This window comes from Lathyrus oleraceus, chromosome 4 (genome assembly GCF_024323335.1).
Source record: "Lathyrus oleraceus cultivar Zhongwan6 chromosome 4, CAAS_Psat_ZW6_1.0, whole genome shotgun sequence".
Classification (NCBI taxonomy): domain Eukaryota; kingdom Viridiplantae; phylum Streptophyta; class Magnoliopsida; order Fabales; family Fabaceae; genus Lathyrus; species Lathyrus oleraceus.
The window spans coordinates 447,291,277-447,308,471 of NC_066582.1; the positions used below are offsets into that span (position 1 = coordinate 447,291,277).

At 37.5% G+C, this 17,195-nt stretch overlaps 1 protein-coding gene across 1 annotated transcript; it reads right to left on the reverse strand.

The window, feature by feature from the left end:
• Window positions 1-291: 291 nt before the first annotated feature.
• On the reverse strand, window positions 292-1,735 carry LOC127137913 (uncharacterized). Its single transcript, XM_051064320.1, has 2 exons — window positions 1,199-1,735; window positions 292-558 (listed from the first exon to the last, which is right to left on the reverse strand). Exons 1-2 carry the CDS (start codon window positions 1,733-1,735, stop codon window positions 292-294), a joined length of 804 nt encoding a protein of 267 aa, XP_050920277.1.
• Window positions 1,736-17,195: the final 15,460 nt, after the last annotated feature.

Consider the following 17,195-nt stretch of genomic DNA (forward strand, 5'->3'; position numbering starts at 1 on the left):
TGTCTTCATAGAATTCAACATAATCCGATTCGGTTATCACTTTAGAATTTAGGTCATAACATTTATATCCCTTATTGTTTGCTGCATACGCAATGAATACACATTCATAGGCTCTACTAGCGAGTTTAACTCGCTTCGGATCCGAAATTCTGACATATGACAGACAACCCCCAAGTTCTTATATAAGGAAAGTTTGGTTGTATTTGCTTTAATATTTCATAAGGATAGATATTACATTTGACTTGGCAACTCGATTCAGGACATAAAAAATAGTTAACAAAATTTCCCCCACTAGTGAGGTGCAACACCAAAATTTAACATAATTGCAATAAAAAGTTCAATAAGAGTTTTATTCTTTCTTTCTAGTTTACCATTCATTTTAGGAGAGTATGATGCAGTCGTTTCATGTACAATTTCATGTTGTTTATAAAATTCATTAAATAACCCAGAATTGTACTCAATTCCCCTATCACTACGAAGTCTCTTAATCTTCTTACTAAATTGATTTTCAATCTCTTTCACATACATCTTAAACATGTCAAGCGGTTCACTTTTATTCTTTGTTAAGTATACATAAGTATATTAATAACAATCATCAATTAAAGTGATAAAATAGCGTTTTCTATTTCTAGTTAAAGATCCATCTAATTCATATGTATTATAGTGCATAAGATCTAGGGGATCAGATTCTTTAATTACTGATTCATGTGAAGTCTTAGTTATTTTAGCTTGACTACAATATTCACATTTTTATAAATCATTGACATTCAATTTCAGGATTAGGCCTAAGTTGCTTAAATTAAAAATAATTTGTTTATTAACGTGGCAAAGTCTGGCTTGTCAAATATTAAAATCACACAAAGAGTAAATAGAAGGAGAAATTTTATTCAAATCAACACTCAACTTAAACATGCCATCAGTGGCGTGCCCTTTCCCCAAAAAAATACCATTCTTAGTGATGGTGTACAAATCTTCCCCAATAGATTGACTAAACCCTTCCTTATTTAAAAGAAAACCAGAAAAAAGATTCTTCCTAATTTCAGGAATATGCATGACGTCCTTCAAGATTAAAGTTTTTCCTAACGTGAAATTCAACTCAACATCTCGAATTCCAACAACATTATTGGTGTGAGCATCTCCAACAACACTTTCTTATCTTCAACATCCGTGTATGTCATGAACATATATCATAACAGACATGACGATAGGCTCCATTGTCTATCCACCAACCATCATTTCTACCAACCATGTTGATTTCGGTGATCATATCAATGAATTGCTCATTTGTCAATTTAACTTGTGCATTAGAGCCAACAACATGTTTAGGTATGCTCTTACATATCTTAACCATATGACCCAATTTTCCATAATTAAAACAAGTGAAAACCGAAGCATCATTTATTTGAGGTGGTGGTTGATGCCTAGTAATCGGAGCACATAGGGCCCTAGAGGGATTCTCATTCTTAATTTGGTTCACAACATTGTGATTCTGATTCTTTAATGGTTTTCCCGTAGGCTTCAGAACTGCACCAAATTTCTTTTTGTTGTTAGAAATAACTAAGACTTCATCTTTCTGATATTTTCTCTGAGCTTCCTCTTCAATCCAGAGGTGAATGATCAGACTCTCGATTGAAAACTCTTTTATTTTATGCCGAAGCAAGTTTTTGAAATCTTTCCAATCAGGGGGGAGTTTGTCAATGATAACAGAAATTTGAAATTGTACGTCAAGGGACATTTTCTCTAAGTTCGTGGCATTGTGCTTTCACGGACCTTTCATCTACCATCTGATACTTTAAGTAGCGACTTACATCATACTTCTTTGTTCCAACTTCCAAGGTATCATACTTCTTTTACAGAGCTTCCCATACTTGTTTAGCAGTCTTGCAGTTGCTGCAATAATCATACAGATCATCAACAAGACCGTTCAAAATATGATTTTTGCAGAGATATTCTCATGCCATATGGAGATTTCTTTCCTGAGTTGTAAATCACTCACAGTAAATTCAACAATTTTATTATTTCCATCTGAATCCATAAAGTTCTTACCATTTAGTTTGTTCGGTTGATCTAGAAGGAGCAACGAGAATTTCTTCAGTTAGAACGTTGGCAAAGTTCTTTAAGGTTGGGAAATTTTTCATTTTATCTTGCCAACCTTTAAACTGAAGACCCTCAAACTTGAATGGTTTGTCAGAGACAACAACCATAGTATTGCCAATAATTTCTTCAATAGCCATGACAGTTTTTTGAAACGTCTTAAAATTTTTGTTTCATGGTTTTGAAAATCATCCATAGAAGAAATTATCGGGTCGAGTCGCGGACTAGGTCGCTCTCTTTAAGACGTTTCGTGACACTGTCCAAAATTATGCAAAGTAGTCTAACTATCGCGCCACCTCCAAGATAAAACAACCTCGTTCAATTATACAATCACTACTTGTACGAAACGTTATCGTTATAGAAATACACCTTCTGATGGTGTTGAATCACTCGATAATTGTGTGAAACCACTCGTAATGTCTGGACAAACCAGTTGCAGATGGTGCAAGCAGCCACTCAAAACAGAAAATAAAATTTAAGAAAAAGCAAAGTCGAAAGAGAGAAGAGAGAATTAAGAATGCTTAATTCTAGAGTGAGTTGCAAGTGATGGGAAGGTAGCTATTTATAGCCAAGGATCTGACTCGAATAGAGAAAAAATTGTGGGAGGAAAATTGGGAGAGAGTGGAATCGGCCCAATCAAGACTAGTTGTTATTCACTTGGTCAGCAAGGAAGCAAGGAGACTAAATCGGCAAGGAAAAACGTGGAGGTTTTGGTCAATAATCAGGTTTACCGTTAGTTAGTTAATTAATAATTAATTAATTTGTAATTGAGTTACAACACAACATTATTAATTAATAATAATTAATTAATTTACATTTCATACGATTAATAAATTAATTAATATTAAATAATAATATTAAATCATTTTTCATCATTTCGGGTACCAAAAAAGATATTGGATCAAAGCCCAACCTCAAGCCCGAACGGAATCGAACCGAGTCAGTTGGACGGTGGCAGCGACGGGCGAGCGTGTGTTATGTTTCATGGTAGTGCATTCTCACCCAACCACAAAATTGGGTATCCCTTGGGGCCCAATCAAATTTGTCAACTTGGAATATATAAACATTACTAAAGTGTGTTCTCTCTCCTATGTGGGACTTTAATGAACCTTTTCAAATTCACTAACAAACACACTAGCTCATAATTGTGCTCATTTATTGTCAACTTAATGCTATTAACTTCGTCTAAATCCTCACTCAAAGTTTTCATCATTTCAAGTGTTCCAATAATAATGATCGATAAATCATCTAGCGAGTTTTTGTATAAGTTTAGAAGCAAAAAATCGTCAAAGAAGAGGCAAAGTTGACACATGAAAATCAAAATTCAAGTGATGCCAATAACATTAATAGGCTAAAACTAGCAAGTGTCTGACAATCTTTGGCGTGCCAATGCCCAAAAACATCGCAACTCAAAGAATTACGACCACAAACATGGGTCCACACAATATGTAGTTATCTAATTTCATTTCCCTATAAATACTATTTTAGACGTTAGAATTTAGGTAGAATATTAACATTGTGAAAACTATTCCCTCCGTCCCACAACAAGTGACCTATTTTAAATAAAAATGTGTCCCAAATGAATGATCCATTTCAATTTTCAATGCACCTTTTTCAATTATACCCTCTAATTAATATTATTTTTACCATTCTCAATATTTAATAAATGGTACTTTAATAAAAAATATCATTCTCTCTCTTTCGTTTATTCCTTTTTTAATCTGTGTAAAATAGTCAATTGAATAACTCACTGTGAGATATGGGGAATATTATTTTACCAAAAACAGACTCAAGCTTTTCAAAATCCTAGGCATGTCTTTCTTTGTTTCAATTTTTGTAATTTATATGATTCTATTTAGTATGGTTATGTGTGACATGACTCTCTTTTATGTCGTTGGACTATGGCATGATTTCAGTCCTCCTGGGTAAGTTAGTTAAAAGAACTAATTTACAGTATATTTAAATTATGTTATTTATATTTTTTTTAATAAAGACAAATTATTATTTATAAAAGAAAAAAACAAAAAGGATGGAGACATAAAACTTAACTCATCAAACAACTATAAAAAAAATGATAGTTGGACATTTTCAACCTATCCCTAAAAAAACTTTCAAAAATCACAAATTAGAAAGTAAATTTCATCAAGTGTCATAATCAACAAAAAAACATGTATTAGTTAATCTATCTGCACAAGTCTTTCTCTGTCTAAAAATGTGAGATATCTTGAATCTAAAGGAATATATAGCGTAAAGTATTCTTCCATTTAATTAAAAGATGTCAAAGGACAATATTTACATTAGAAAATGCATGAATGACCAACATTGAGTCAGTTTCAACACAAAGATTTCTTCAATTCATCTTGTTAGAATATGCGATAGCAAGCATGATTCCATGCAATTCAACTCGAAAGGAGGTGCAAATTATCATCTTATATAAGAAAGCTCTCAAGGATGTTTCTAAATTATCTCTATATATGTCACCACAAATTAATATTGCAAGATTTCTTCTTAAAGCTTCATTTAATTTAATTATGAATAGGAAATCACCAATCACTACAAGAAAATTAGCAAGTTGCGACAGTTACTTTTGGAAGACTACGGCAGTTTGAACCGCCTCAAATGACAAGTCGTGACGATTGTGATTCTGTCACAAAAATGTGTGTCGTCAGGCTTTACTACGACGATTGCTAAAATTGTCACTCTAACCGTCGTTCTAAATTGCGACGGGTATGCAACTGATTTAAATTGCAAGTTGCGACGGTTACAATCCGTCGTGAATTTCAGCTTGAATTTTGTTTTCAATGCTTGTTGTGACATTTTCAAACCCTTGTGAGTATGAAATCCTGAAGGTTCAAACCGTCATAATTTGATTTACAATTTCTTAATATAATTTATTTGCTATCGATTTACAGTGCTGCTAATGATTTAATTTTTACTTTTAGCAACAATTTAAACCATTATTGAACTATATTATTTTTTTATCTAAATTATTAACATCTAAATGTGAGCGAATTTTGGTTTAAACCATTATTAATTTTGGTTTAAATTATTTAATGTGTTTGTTTAAATCATTATTAATTTGATTTACAAATATATGTTATCTCAGATAATGTGAGTGAATTTCCATCACATAATCATTATATAATATATTGGAGTAAAGGGCTCTTCTTACGTTGTAGTCTCTTGTGTTGAGAAACAAGTATGAGTTGTATTGAGAAATAAGTGTGAGTTCTAAGTCCCACATTCCTTAGAAAATTGGAGGTTAAACACTTTATAAGTAAGATGACTCACACACCTATCATCTTAAGGTTTTTGATGAATATGTGGTGTATCTCTCACTTGGTTGGCTGAGTCTTTGACCTATAAATAAGTGTTTGACCAAATGTGTATCATTTCCCCAAATGATCACTCATCTCTGGTATCAGAGACTATGGTTCGAGTAAAGGACCGACTCCTTGTGTCAAAAGTATTCCTGACATATGATGGTCATGCGTCGTGTTTCGTTGAAGTGTTGTGACGAGATAAAAGTGTCTCTCAACAGAAGTACAAGCATGTGGATAAAATAAATTTTAGATAAAAATGTCTCTGAACAGAAGTACAAGCATGTAGATAAAATAAATTTCGCTTGGGGGACATAGTGGAGGTTGAACACTCTATAAGTAAGAGGGAGAGATTATTAAGAAACAAGTACGAGTTGTGTTGAGAAACAAGTGTGAGTTCTAAGTCCTACATTGATTAGAAAAGTGGAGGTTGAACACTCTATAAGTAAGAGAATCCATACACCTATTACCTTAAGATTTATGGTGAATATGTGGTGTCTCTCTCACTTGTTTGAGTGTGTAGTTGACCTTTAAATGGATGTTTGATCAAATGTGTATGATTCCCCCTCATGATGATCCATCATCTTATCAACCATCTTAAAAGCCGATGCTAACGAAGATTTCAGCAAGTTTGTCGACAAGTTTTTGTGTTTTCCAAAGACCTCCTGTTGCATCTAGAAAGGCTTTAACCTGAGCATCCATCATTCCAAATCTATCCCTTTCTTTATTTCTTCTGCTTGTCTCTCCATATGTCCATACAATAGTACCTGCGAAAATAATATTGACAGAAAATTTGTAACAAGATTAAAATAAAGGTAATTATACAAAGTAAAAAAGTTATTAAGAAAATAAATGATGTTGACAACGAATATTAGAAAATGCATACACAATATTGAAAGAAAATAAATAAAGGCAATTATCTAAAAAAACAGTGATTAAGAAAATGTATAAATTAATTTAAAAGTATAAATTTAAAATAAATGTTAAAAATTAATTTAAAAATATAACTTTAAAATAAAATATACAAATACATTTAAATTTAAAATAAATAAACAGCAACATTCATGCACTTCAAAAAATAATTAACAACTACTATACTTAAAAAATTTTAAAAAAAAATTAAAATATATATATATATATATATATATATATATATATATATATATATATATATATATATATATATATATATATATATATATATATATATATATATATATATATATATATATATATATGGATTTAAGAAAATCAAATGACATACGAAGTAAATGACTAGGAAGATTCTGATGTTACCAGTTCACTAAAGGGGCCACACAAAAAAATCAAAACATTACAAAGAGGGATTTAAAAAAAATATTATATGGGATAAACCGATATCCCCTGACATTGGAGGGGATAACGTATATATAATTTTTTTTTATTTATAATATTTTTTTATCTAAATTATTATTTTTGTTTTTGTAATATTTTTTTAAATTTTTATTCTATTTTCTATCACATTTCAACGTAATAAAATTTTAATCACAAATATCTAATATCAAATAAGCATGATAGTGTCAAAAAAAATTCACTGTATAAACCCATTGACATCCCAATGTAGTTTTGTCGGAAGGTATAGTAACAATGTCTCAAGTGTTATTTGAATGCAATAAAACATTTTCTTCCACTACTCTTTGACGCCAATTGTGATCAGTCATAACTTCACTTGTAGGCTCAGAGCAAAAACAAAATAAACATAGGAAGTATATAGACGATCATAATTTAAAACACAATTAGGATTAGGATGATGAGGCCAAATACTTATTCGTAATTGTCATACCCCAAAATTTGCCCGTTAATACTACAAGGCATTTTTAAGGCACCCCGACTTATTTTTCAAAGCATTGATCTCAAAAGAACAAAGGCCCAGCACACAGATGGCCAAATCCAGAAAATGGCCCAAACTGGCTTGCTCGCTAGGCGAGCAAATCCTTCGCCTAGCGAACCCCTCGCTATACCGCTCGCCTAGCGAAGCTTGCGGATATCAGAAAACTCTGGGCTTCATTCTGAGCCCATTAGGTCACAAAAAGAGCATTATAAATAGCAGAGCTTCAGTCAGGAGAGAGGACAAAAAAAGGAAGACGGGAGATAGAGAGAAGGCACAGCAAACCCTGGAGGCTAACCCAGAGGGTTCAGAGCAACCCTAAAGGAAACCCTGAAGGAAATTCATCTGCACCAAGGCTATCTCCGCCCAACTCAATCCGACTTGCCAATTCAAGGTTGCAATTCAATTGCCAACAGGTTTGTATTACTATTACTGCTCTACGTTCTTAATCTGCATGTGATATTATAATTGAATTCATAAACATATTTGAGGTTTTGCATGTGAATTTAAGCGTGCCTGAATATTGTGAATGTTGAACCATGTAATTTGTGTATTGGATGCCATAAGGCGTGCAGCAGGCTGAGGTCATACTGTTCTGAAATTCAAAACCCGCAACCGCTCGCTAGCACATCGCTAAGCGAGCATGTAGCGAGTATTCGCTAGGCCTTCGCTAGGCGAGGCAGAGGCGAATGTGACAGTCGCTAATATTTTGGGTGTTCTGTTCTATGCTTATTTGATCTGTTCTATGTTAATCATGTGTTATTTTGCCTGACATTCCTACTGCTGTGTTTTCCTTTGCGGTGTAATCCTCGATTGCACTCCCATTTGGTATTCTGACCTGTGTGTTGAATGTTGTAAGGGTTCACATCTTCCCAGGAACAAGTAGCTTGCTAGGTATTCCACTTTATTTGTGGGATACCCTTGTGGAGATTCATCCTAATTACTTAATTGATTTTAATGTGGAGATTCATCCTAATTATTTAGTTGATTTTAATGTGGAGATTCATCCTAATTGTTTAATCGATTTTAATGTGGAAATTCACCCTAATTACCTAATTGATTACGGTTATCTAATTAATTGTAAAACTTTGTCTTTAAATAAGTGATCTTGGACCTCTCTTTGTTACCCTACGATTACGGTATTACGGTCATGTCCCGCGAATATGGGGATACACTTAGCAAAGACCCTTCGGTTAAATCATCATAGTCCCTCGAATGTTGCCTTTGTCCCTCGATGACCCTTCGGTGTAGCCTACGGTTAAATGATGATGGTCCCTTCGAATGCTAATGTATCCTCACAACTGTTGCCTTCAATGACCAATCGATGACCCTACGATGACCCTTTTACATCCAAAGGATAAAACTACTTACTTCTCAATAGTAAGGACAGTTTTACCCTCATAAGGATAGGAAATGCCCATAAAGACCTTGGGTAGGTATAACTCTTAATTGCTTATTCACAACTTAAAATACTTTTCACACCTCACACCTTTCAAAACATCTTTTAGAAAATTACCACTTGGTATACATTCGTACTAGAATCATTGCCGGGTTATATTTTTCTAAACGACTTTCAAAACTAAACGAGATAACCACTTTGTATACATTCATTCAAGAATCATTACAAAGTTAAATTCTCCTTTTCAAAACATTTTCTAAACATTTCTCAAACACTTTTTCAAACAAGAAAAACATAAGTGATTAAGTAATTAAGAGCCCATGGATAACCATGGATACAAAGGGTGCTAACACCTTCCCTTTGTATAATGTACCTCCCGAACCCAAAATCTAAATTAAGGTTTTTCCTGTTCTTTTCCGCCTTTCCTTATTGGATAAAAGAAAAGTCGGTGGCGACTCTTGCTAACCGCGACATTTGCTTTCTAAAGCAAAAACACAAAAGTCCAGTTCACCGGATGACAGAACTGGCGACTCTGCTGGGGATTTACAAAGAGAGGTCACCTTAAAAAATCATTTATGTTTTCAAATTGTTCCTTCTTTTAAGGGAATTTTTGAGTGAAAGATCCTACACCCGGATCTAGTGTACCTTAGGTAAGTAGCAATAGATCATCGCGACTATCCGGCGTATACTGGAATGGTTAAAATGATGGCTACGGTTAATGTGACACTTTGGATGTCCTGATGTTCCTCATGTTTACTTGAGGAAAAATTTGGCATTCGCGTGGTGTCATCAAAGCATTAACCAGACCTTTAGAACCCTAATTGACTCATCCTAGCCATTAGAAAGTAGTGAGATAACTGGCTTCGGTTCCGACTGGGGTTGGTTGATACTCGATACTACACTCTTTGAGATTGGACTTTAAGGAAATTTTGGTCAACCGCTTGGTGTTGCACTGAAGTGGACTTAAGGGAAGGTCAATGATTTGAGATCCTTCTAGAACCCGGTTACTATTCTAGGACAGGTTGAACCAACCAAACTTCAGTGGGGAGGGTACTTACCTATGGAACTCATGCAAGCCTTAAAACCTAGGAATGATTGTTGTGTGACTTGCTTGTGCTTGCTATTTACATAACATCATAACATCATAACATCATGGCATTATACTAACCATTTCAAGGACTTAGGGATTTAGCTTTGCTCTGTTAAACAGGTTATGGCTTCCAGGAAGACCATCCGGATCAATCTTGTAACGATCTCTCCTCAACTCAAGGATTTAGTGTCAGAACTTCCCGATCATGCTCAGTTCATCAAGAAACATGGTTCTCTCCTCAATTTGGTTACCACTGGTTTCAGAGAAGATATGATGAGAGTTCTATCCCAGTTCTTCGATCCTAAACATCATTGCTTCACCTTCCCAGATTATCAGTTGGTACCCACATTAGAAGAATTCTCCAAGTTGCTTGGGATACCTATTCTTGATCAAACACCTTTCAGTGGTTTAGAAAAGATTCCGAAGTCTGAAGAAGTTGCCGCAGCTTTACACATGACAAAGTCTGACATTGAAACTAATTGGGTAACAAGAAGTGGAGTTAAGGGTTTACTTGCCGAATTTCTAATAAATAAGGCCCGAGAATTCCTAAAAGTTATGAATGTCCATGCTTTTGAAGATGTTCTAGCATTGCTAATCTATGGTTTGGTGCTATTCCCTAATCCAGACCAATTCATAGACATGAATGCTATTAAGATATTTCTCACTCATAACCCTGTGCCTACCTTGCTTGGAGACATCTTGCATTCCCTTCACACTCGTACTATGAAAAGGCAAGGGACTCTCATGTGCTGCGTACCTTTGTTGTCTAGGTGGTTTATTTCGCACCTCCCTCAATCAGTCTTGAAGAATGATCAAAATTTGAAATGGTCTCAAAGGATAATGTCGCTCTCCCATTCAGACATCCGTTGGTGTCCTCATCTCAAAGAAAATGTTATCATCATTGACCGTTGTGGAGAATTCTCTAACGTACCACTCCTGGGGATAAGAGGAGGTATTACTTATAACCCAGCTTTAGCCCTACGTCAATTTGGGTATGCTCGAAGAGATGGTCCACATGAAGTAATTATTCAAGGCACTGTGTTTGACTATGACAACGATTCTCAAAGTCTCCGTCAAAGGTTTGTACGAGCTTGGGGCATGGTGAAAAGAAGTACTTTAGGACAGAAAAACTCCATTCCTATGGAACCTTAACTCAGATGGGTACGCGAAAGAGCTCGCGAACTTTTCATGCCATATCTCGCGGTCGGACCATTGATTGTTGAACCAGGGGTTGAAGGAGGTACTCCTCAGATCATTCCTTATCCAGATATGCCTACCGATGTTGAGGAATTGAAGAGATCCTGGACCCAGTTGAGAGAGGAAAGGGATACTTTCGAAGCTCAGTTCGGTGCATAAAGGAAGAAAGTACTAGAGCTCACCAGCCAGCTTAATGAGGAACGAAGACTCAATGCGTATCTTCGCCCAAAAAGAAGCCGCCCCTGGGAGACTTAAGCTTTCGTTGTATTTTTATTATTATTTTTTGTAATGGACATCGATTAAGAAATTAGTAATAAAAGTTCCTCTCTTTTTGGTAGTTTACGCAAAGTTAAATTCCAAAAGTCCTTGAAAACATTTCATACATTGCATAGCATAACATAACATTGCATAACAGGTACTCTAAAGGACCATATTCTCACGGTCTTCCTCTTAAACAGAAAAATGGCTCTCGAACAAACTGTCAAAGATCTCCAGGCTCAGAATGCTCAATTCCAGGAGATGATCTTGAGCTTATCCAAGGGACAGGAGGAGCTGAAGGCTCTGTTGCTCGAGAAGAAGAAGGACAAGAAGGTTGGGAGTTACATTAACCCGGGAAGAAGGCTTAAAGGGCAGGCTCCAGGAGTCAAATTCGGAATTCCGAAAGATAAAGAAGATGAGACAGAAAATGATTCAGAAGAGGAGAATGCTGATCCCTTCAACCCTGAGGACGACGATGAAGATTATGAAAATGAACAGTACTCTCCAAAAGATGATAAGTATAAACTGCTGGAAGAACGCATGATAGCTATGGAGGGCCAGAAGACGCCCGGTCTGGATTTCGAAAGCTTAGGTCTGGTATCTGATGTGGTCATTCCCCGCAAATTCAAGGTCCCTGTTTTCACTAAGTATGATGGTGCGTCTTGTCCTCAGATGCATCTGAGAGCTTACGTGAGAAAGATTCATCCACATACCACTGATAGGAAGCTATGGATCCATTTCTTCCAAGAGAGTCTGTCTGGCACACAGTTAGAGTGGTATTATCAGCTCGAGAGCTCTAACATTTGCACCTGGACTGATTTAGCGACAGCTTTCTACAAGCACTACCAGTATAATTCTGAACTAGCGCCTACTCGGCTACAGTTGCAGAATATGACTATGGGCTCTAAAGAAAGCTTCAAAGAATACGCTCAAAAATGGAGAGATTTGGCTGGCAGAGTCAAACCCCCTATGACTGATCGCGAATTAGTAGACATGTTCATGGGTACACTGACTGGCCCATTCTACAGCCATCTATTGGGAAGTTCTTCATCGGGTTTCACTGAACTTATATTGACAGGTGAACGGGTGGAGAGAGGCATTCGAAGTGGAAAGATACAGGCGGCTACCTCTGCAAGCAGCAAAAAGTCCTATCAGGGGAAGAATGAATCAAATGCGGTGTACGGTCAAAGGAGTCATAACAAGAAAAATAGTGACCATGTCGTTGGAGCAGTTACGATTGCAGCCCCGCCAGCTCAAAACTTCCAGCATAGACAGGACAGGCCGAGAAGGCAGTTTACCAAGATCAATATGACTTTAGCACAAGCATTGCAAAGTATGCTAAGGCAAATTTAATCACTCTCAGAGGTCCTCCTGCAAATGTCAACACTACTTCTCCTCGTTATAATCCCAATGCCAGGTGTGCATATCACTCCGATAGCCCCGGGCATGATACAAACGATTGTTGGTTGTTGAAGAATAAGATTCAGGATATGATCGACGCTGGGGAAATTGAATTTGAGCCTCCGGAGACTCCTAATGTCGTCACTTCACCTATGCCTAATCATGACAAGGCTATTAATGCTGTCGATGACAATTCCCACATCACTACTGTAGCAGACTTAACATCTTCTCTCCTGATCATCAAGAAGAACTTATTGCAAGCTGGTTTATTTCCAGGTTGTGCGGAAAATTGCGATCTCTGTATACTCCGACCCAATGATTGCCTGAAATTGAGGAATGGTATTCAACGGCTGATAGATGATCGTACAATTCTCTTTGAAAGGATTCCTAAGGTGGAAAACACTGTTGAAGAAATATCTGTGATTGCAAGGTCCAAAGTTCCAGTGAAGATTACTGCTCCCAGAGTACCTGTGAAGATTACCGCTGAGCCCAAGGTAGCTCCCCTAATCATTACTGGACCTGGCCCAGTACCATATTCCTCAAGCAAAGCCATTCCGTGGAATTATGGAGGTGATGTTTACATCCATGGCGTAAAGCAAGTTGGTAATTCTGCTAATCCTAATGACATTGTTGGGACTAGTAAAGTTACTCGAAGCAGAAGGATCTTCTCTCCAGAAATCTCACCTCCCGCCCCTGAAACTCGAGGAAAGGAACCAGCAGTCAACCCTTCTCAGTCAGAGACATCGGTCGAAGTTACTACTGAAGTTGCTGCCAAACAGGAAATGGAAGAAATGCTGAAAATCATCCGCAAGAGTGATTTTGATGTGGTAGAACAGTTGGGGCATACCCCGTCTAAGATCTCGATGTTATCCTTGTTGTTATCTTCTGAATCTCATGCCCATGCCTTGATAAAATTCTTGAAGACTGCTCATGTACCTCAGGAGACATCTGTCGATCAGTTTGAAAATTATGTTGCTCACTTGGCTATCGACAATGGCCTAGGCTTTTCTGATGCTGACCTGACACCAGCAGGAAAGAATCACAATAAAGCTCTGCATATCTCCATTGAGTGTAAAGGGATCACTTTGTCTCATGTATTGATCGATAATGGCTCTTCGTTGAACGTGCTGCCGAAAGCTGTGCTCGATAAACTTGACTGTAAAGGCATTGAACTGAAACCTAGTGATGTTGTGGTACGTGCTTACGATGGTGCTAAGAGTGTCGTCCATGGTGAAGTGGTTCTCCCTATCAAGATAGGACCTCAGGTTTTCAACACTATCTTTCACGTAATGAACATTCGTCCTGCCTATTCCTGCTTGCTGGGGCGCCCTTGGATTCATGGGGCAAGTGCTGTAGCTTCGTCTCTCCACCAAAAGCTGAGGTATCCAATAGAGGGTAAGATTGTCACTGTGTGTGGAGAAGAAGAGTATATGGTCAGTAGTGTGCATACCTTCAGATACATCGAGATGGATGGTGAATTCTTTGAGACTCCCTCTCAGTCATTTGAAGTGGTTCCTCCGACCAGGTCTGTCCTTAAGCCAACTCCCCGTGTGCCCAAGGTTGTTCGTGCTCCTCCTGCTATGATTTCTCTGAAAGATGCTCAAGCCGTGGTTGAAGATGGTGGTCGTACTGGCTGGGGTCAACTGATCGATGTACCGTACAAGTCTGATAAATCTGGCCTGGGATTTAACTCTGAAAAGACAGTCAAAGACCAGATTAATGTTGTAGAGGATGCTGACAGCGATTGCGACCTGGATAGCTGGATCTACCCAACAATTGGTGACGGACTCAATAATTGGAAGGCTGAAGACACTATCCCGATTTCCTTTAGTCAGGAGTAATTGTTATTGTCTATTTTAGTGTTGCAATTTTTTTTAATGTTTACAATTGAACTTCTTAAAGCATTGTGTCTATGCCCGGGGCACAATAGCTAATTTGTTAAGGGTTTGTCATTTCATAAGCATATTCATATTCAATAAATCAATGGACCTTTTTGCATTCAAATATTGCGCTCTTTATCTTTCCTGTCATCTTTTAAACAAGCTATGCTCTCTTACACACACTCACGTAATAAATTGCAGATCCATACCCACTCTGGATCCTGTTGATAATAGTTCTACTACTGTTCATTATGACTTTGAAAACCCGATCTACCAAGCCGAGGATGGAAGTGAGGAAGATTGTGAAGTCCCTGGTGAACTTTCCAGACTGTTACTGGAAGAAGAAAAGACCATACAGTCGCATGAGGAATCAATTGAAATTGTAAATCTGGGTACTGAAGTAGACAGGAAAGAAGTCAAAATTGGAGCAGGCTTGGAAAACAGTATCAAAGGAAGATTGATCCAGATGTTACATGACTACGTAGAGATTTTTGCTTGGTCTTATGAAGACATGCCCGGATTGGATACTGATATAGTAGTGCATCGTTTGCCAATGAAGGAAGATTGTTGTCCTGTTAAGCAAAAGGTTCGCCGCATGCGTCCTGATATGTCTGAGAAAATCAAAGCCGAAGTTATGAAACAATTCAATGCTGGTTTTCTAGCCGTTACTTCTTATCCTCAATGGGTTGCTAATGTGGTACCAGTGCCGAAGAAGGATGGTAAGGTGCGAATGTGCGTAGATTACAGAGATTTGAATAAAGCAAGTCCCAAAGATGACTTTCCACTCCCGCACATCGATGTTCTGGTAGATAACACCGCTCAACACAAAGTATTCTCCTTCATGGATGGATTCTCGGGTTATAACCAGATTAAAATGGCACCTGAGGACATGGAGAAAACTACGTTTGTGACGCAATGGGGCACTTTCTGTTACAAAGTAATGCCATTCGGTTTGAAGAATGCAGGAGCAACATACCAGCGTGCTATGGTAGTTTTGTTCCATGATATGATCCATCATGAGATAGAAGTATATGTGGATGACATGATAGCCAGATCTCATATTGAAGAAGAACATCTCGATCATTTATACAAACTGTTTGAGAGGTTGAAGAAATACAAGTTGAGATTGAACCCGAACAAATGCACCTTTGGAGTAAGATCCGGTAAACTCTTGGGCTTTATTGTCAGTGATAAAGGAATTGAGGTTGACCCGGCGAAGGTGAGAGCTATTCAAGAAATGCCAGTTCCTCGTACGGATAAAGAAGTCAGAGGTTTCTTGGGACGGTTGAATTACATTGCCCGATTTATCTCCCATTTGACCGCTACCTGCAAACCCATCTTCAAATTACTGAGGAAAAATCAAGAGATGATATGGAATGATGAATGCCAAGAAGCTTTTGACAAAATCAAGAAATATCTCCAGGAACCTCCAATTCTGATACCACCAGTTGAAGGAAAACCTCTAATCATGTATTTGACCGTGTTAGAAAATTCAATGGGGTGTGTGTTGGGGCAACATGACGAGTCTGGTCGAAAAGAGCATGCCATATACTACCTTAGCAAAAAGTTTACCGACTGTGAAACAAGATACTCACTGCTCGAGAAAACTTGATGTGCTTTGGCCTGGGTTGCTCGCCGACTAAGACAGTATATGTTGAATCATACCACTTTATTGATTTCTAAGATGGATCCTATCAAATATATATTTGAGAAACCTGCTCTCTCCGGGAGAATAGCAAGATGGCAGATGATTTTAACAGAATATGATATCCAGTATACTACCCAAAAAGCAATCAAAGGAAGCGTGCTAGCTGATCATTTGGCTCATCAAGCGGTGGACGATTACCAATCTATGAATTTTGAGTTTCCAGATGAGGATGTCATGCTTGTTACTGATGATGAAAAACCTGGACCGGATGAAGGACCCGAACTGGGATCCCGATGGACTATGGTTTTTGATGGAGCTTCTAATGCATTGGGCAATGGTGTTGGTGTTGTAATCATTTCCCCCAAGGGTTGCCATACTCCTTTCACTGCTAGACTATGCTTTGATTGTACCAATAACATGGCTGAGTATGAAGCCTGTATTCTGGGACTCAGAGCTGCTATAGACCTAAGAATCAAGTTTTTAAGCGTATACGGAGACTCAGCCTTAGTAATCAGTCAGATCAAAGGAGAATGGGACACTAAACATCCGAATCTCATCCCTTATCGAGAGCGGGTGATGACGTTAATCCCATACTTTGAAGGGATTACATTTGAACATATTCCACGAGAAGAGAATCAATTGGCAGACGCATTGGCTACCATGTCATCTATGTTCAGAGTCAGATGGGACAGTGAAGCTCCCAGGATCACTATTGAACGATTAGATGAACCAGCATATTGTTATGAACTTAATACTGAGGGAGTACAGGAGAAACCTTGGTTCCACGAAGTAAAAAGATATTTAGAAGCTCAGGAATACCCTGAAGGGGCATCCATCAATGACAGAAAATTCCTGAGGAAGTTCTCCGCTAAATTCTTTCTGAGTAATGGAGTATTATACAAACGTAATCATGATTCGACTCTGCTTCGCTGTGTGGATAGAAAGGAAGCAGAAAGGATTATGGAAGACATGCATGACGGTATTTTCGGGACCCATTCTAGTGGACATACAATGGCCAAGAAGATTCTGAGATCGGGGTAT

Excerpts from the sequence above, each read along its gene's own strand:
- LOC127137913 (XM_051064320.1), bottom strand. The coding sequence starts at position 1,735 with ATGTCCCTTGACGTACAATTTCAAATTTCTGTTATCATTGACAAACTC. Across the intron at positions 559-1,198 it reads ACAATGGAGCCTATCGTCAT|AATAAAAGTGAACCGCTTGA; the intron begins GTCTGTTATGAT and ends TACTTAACAAAG.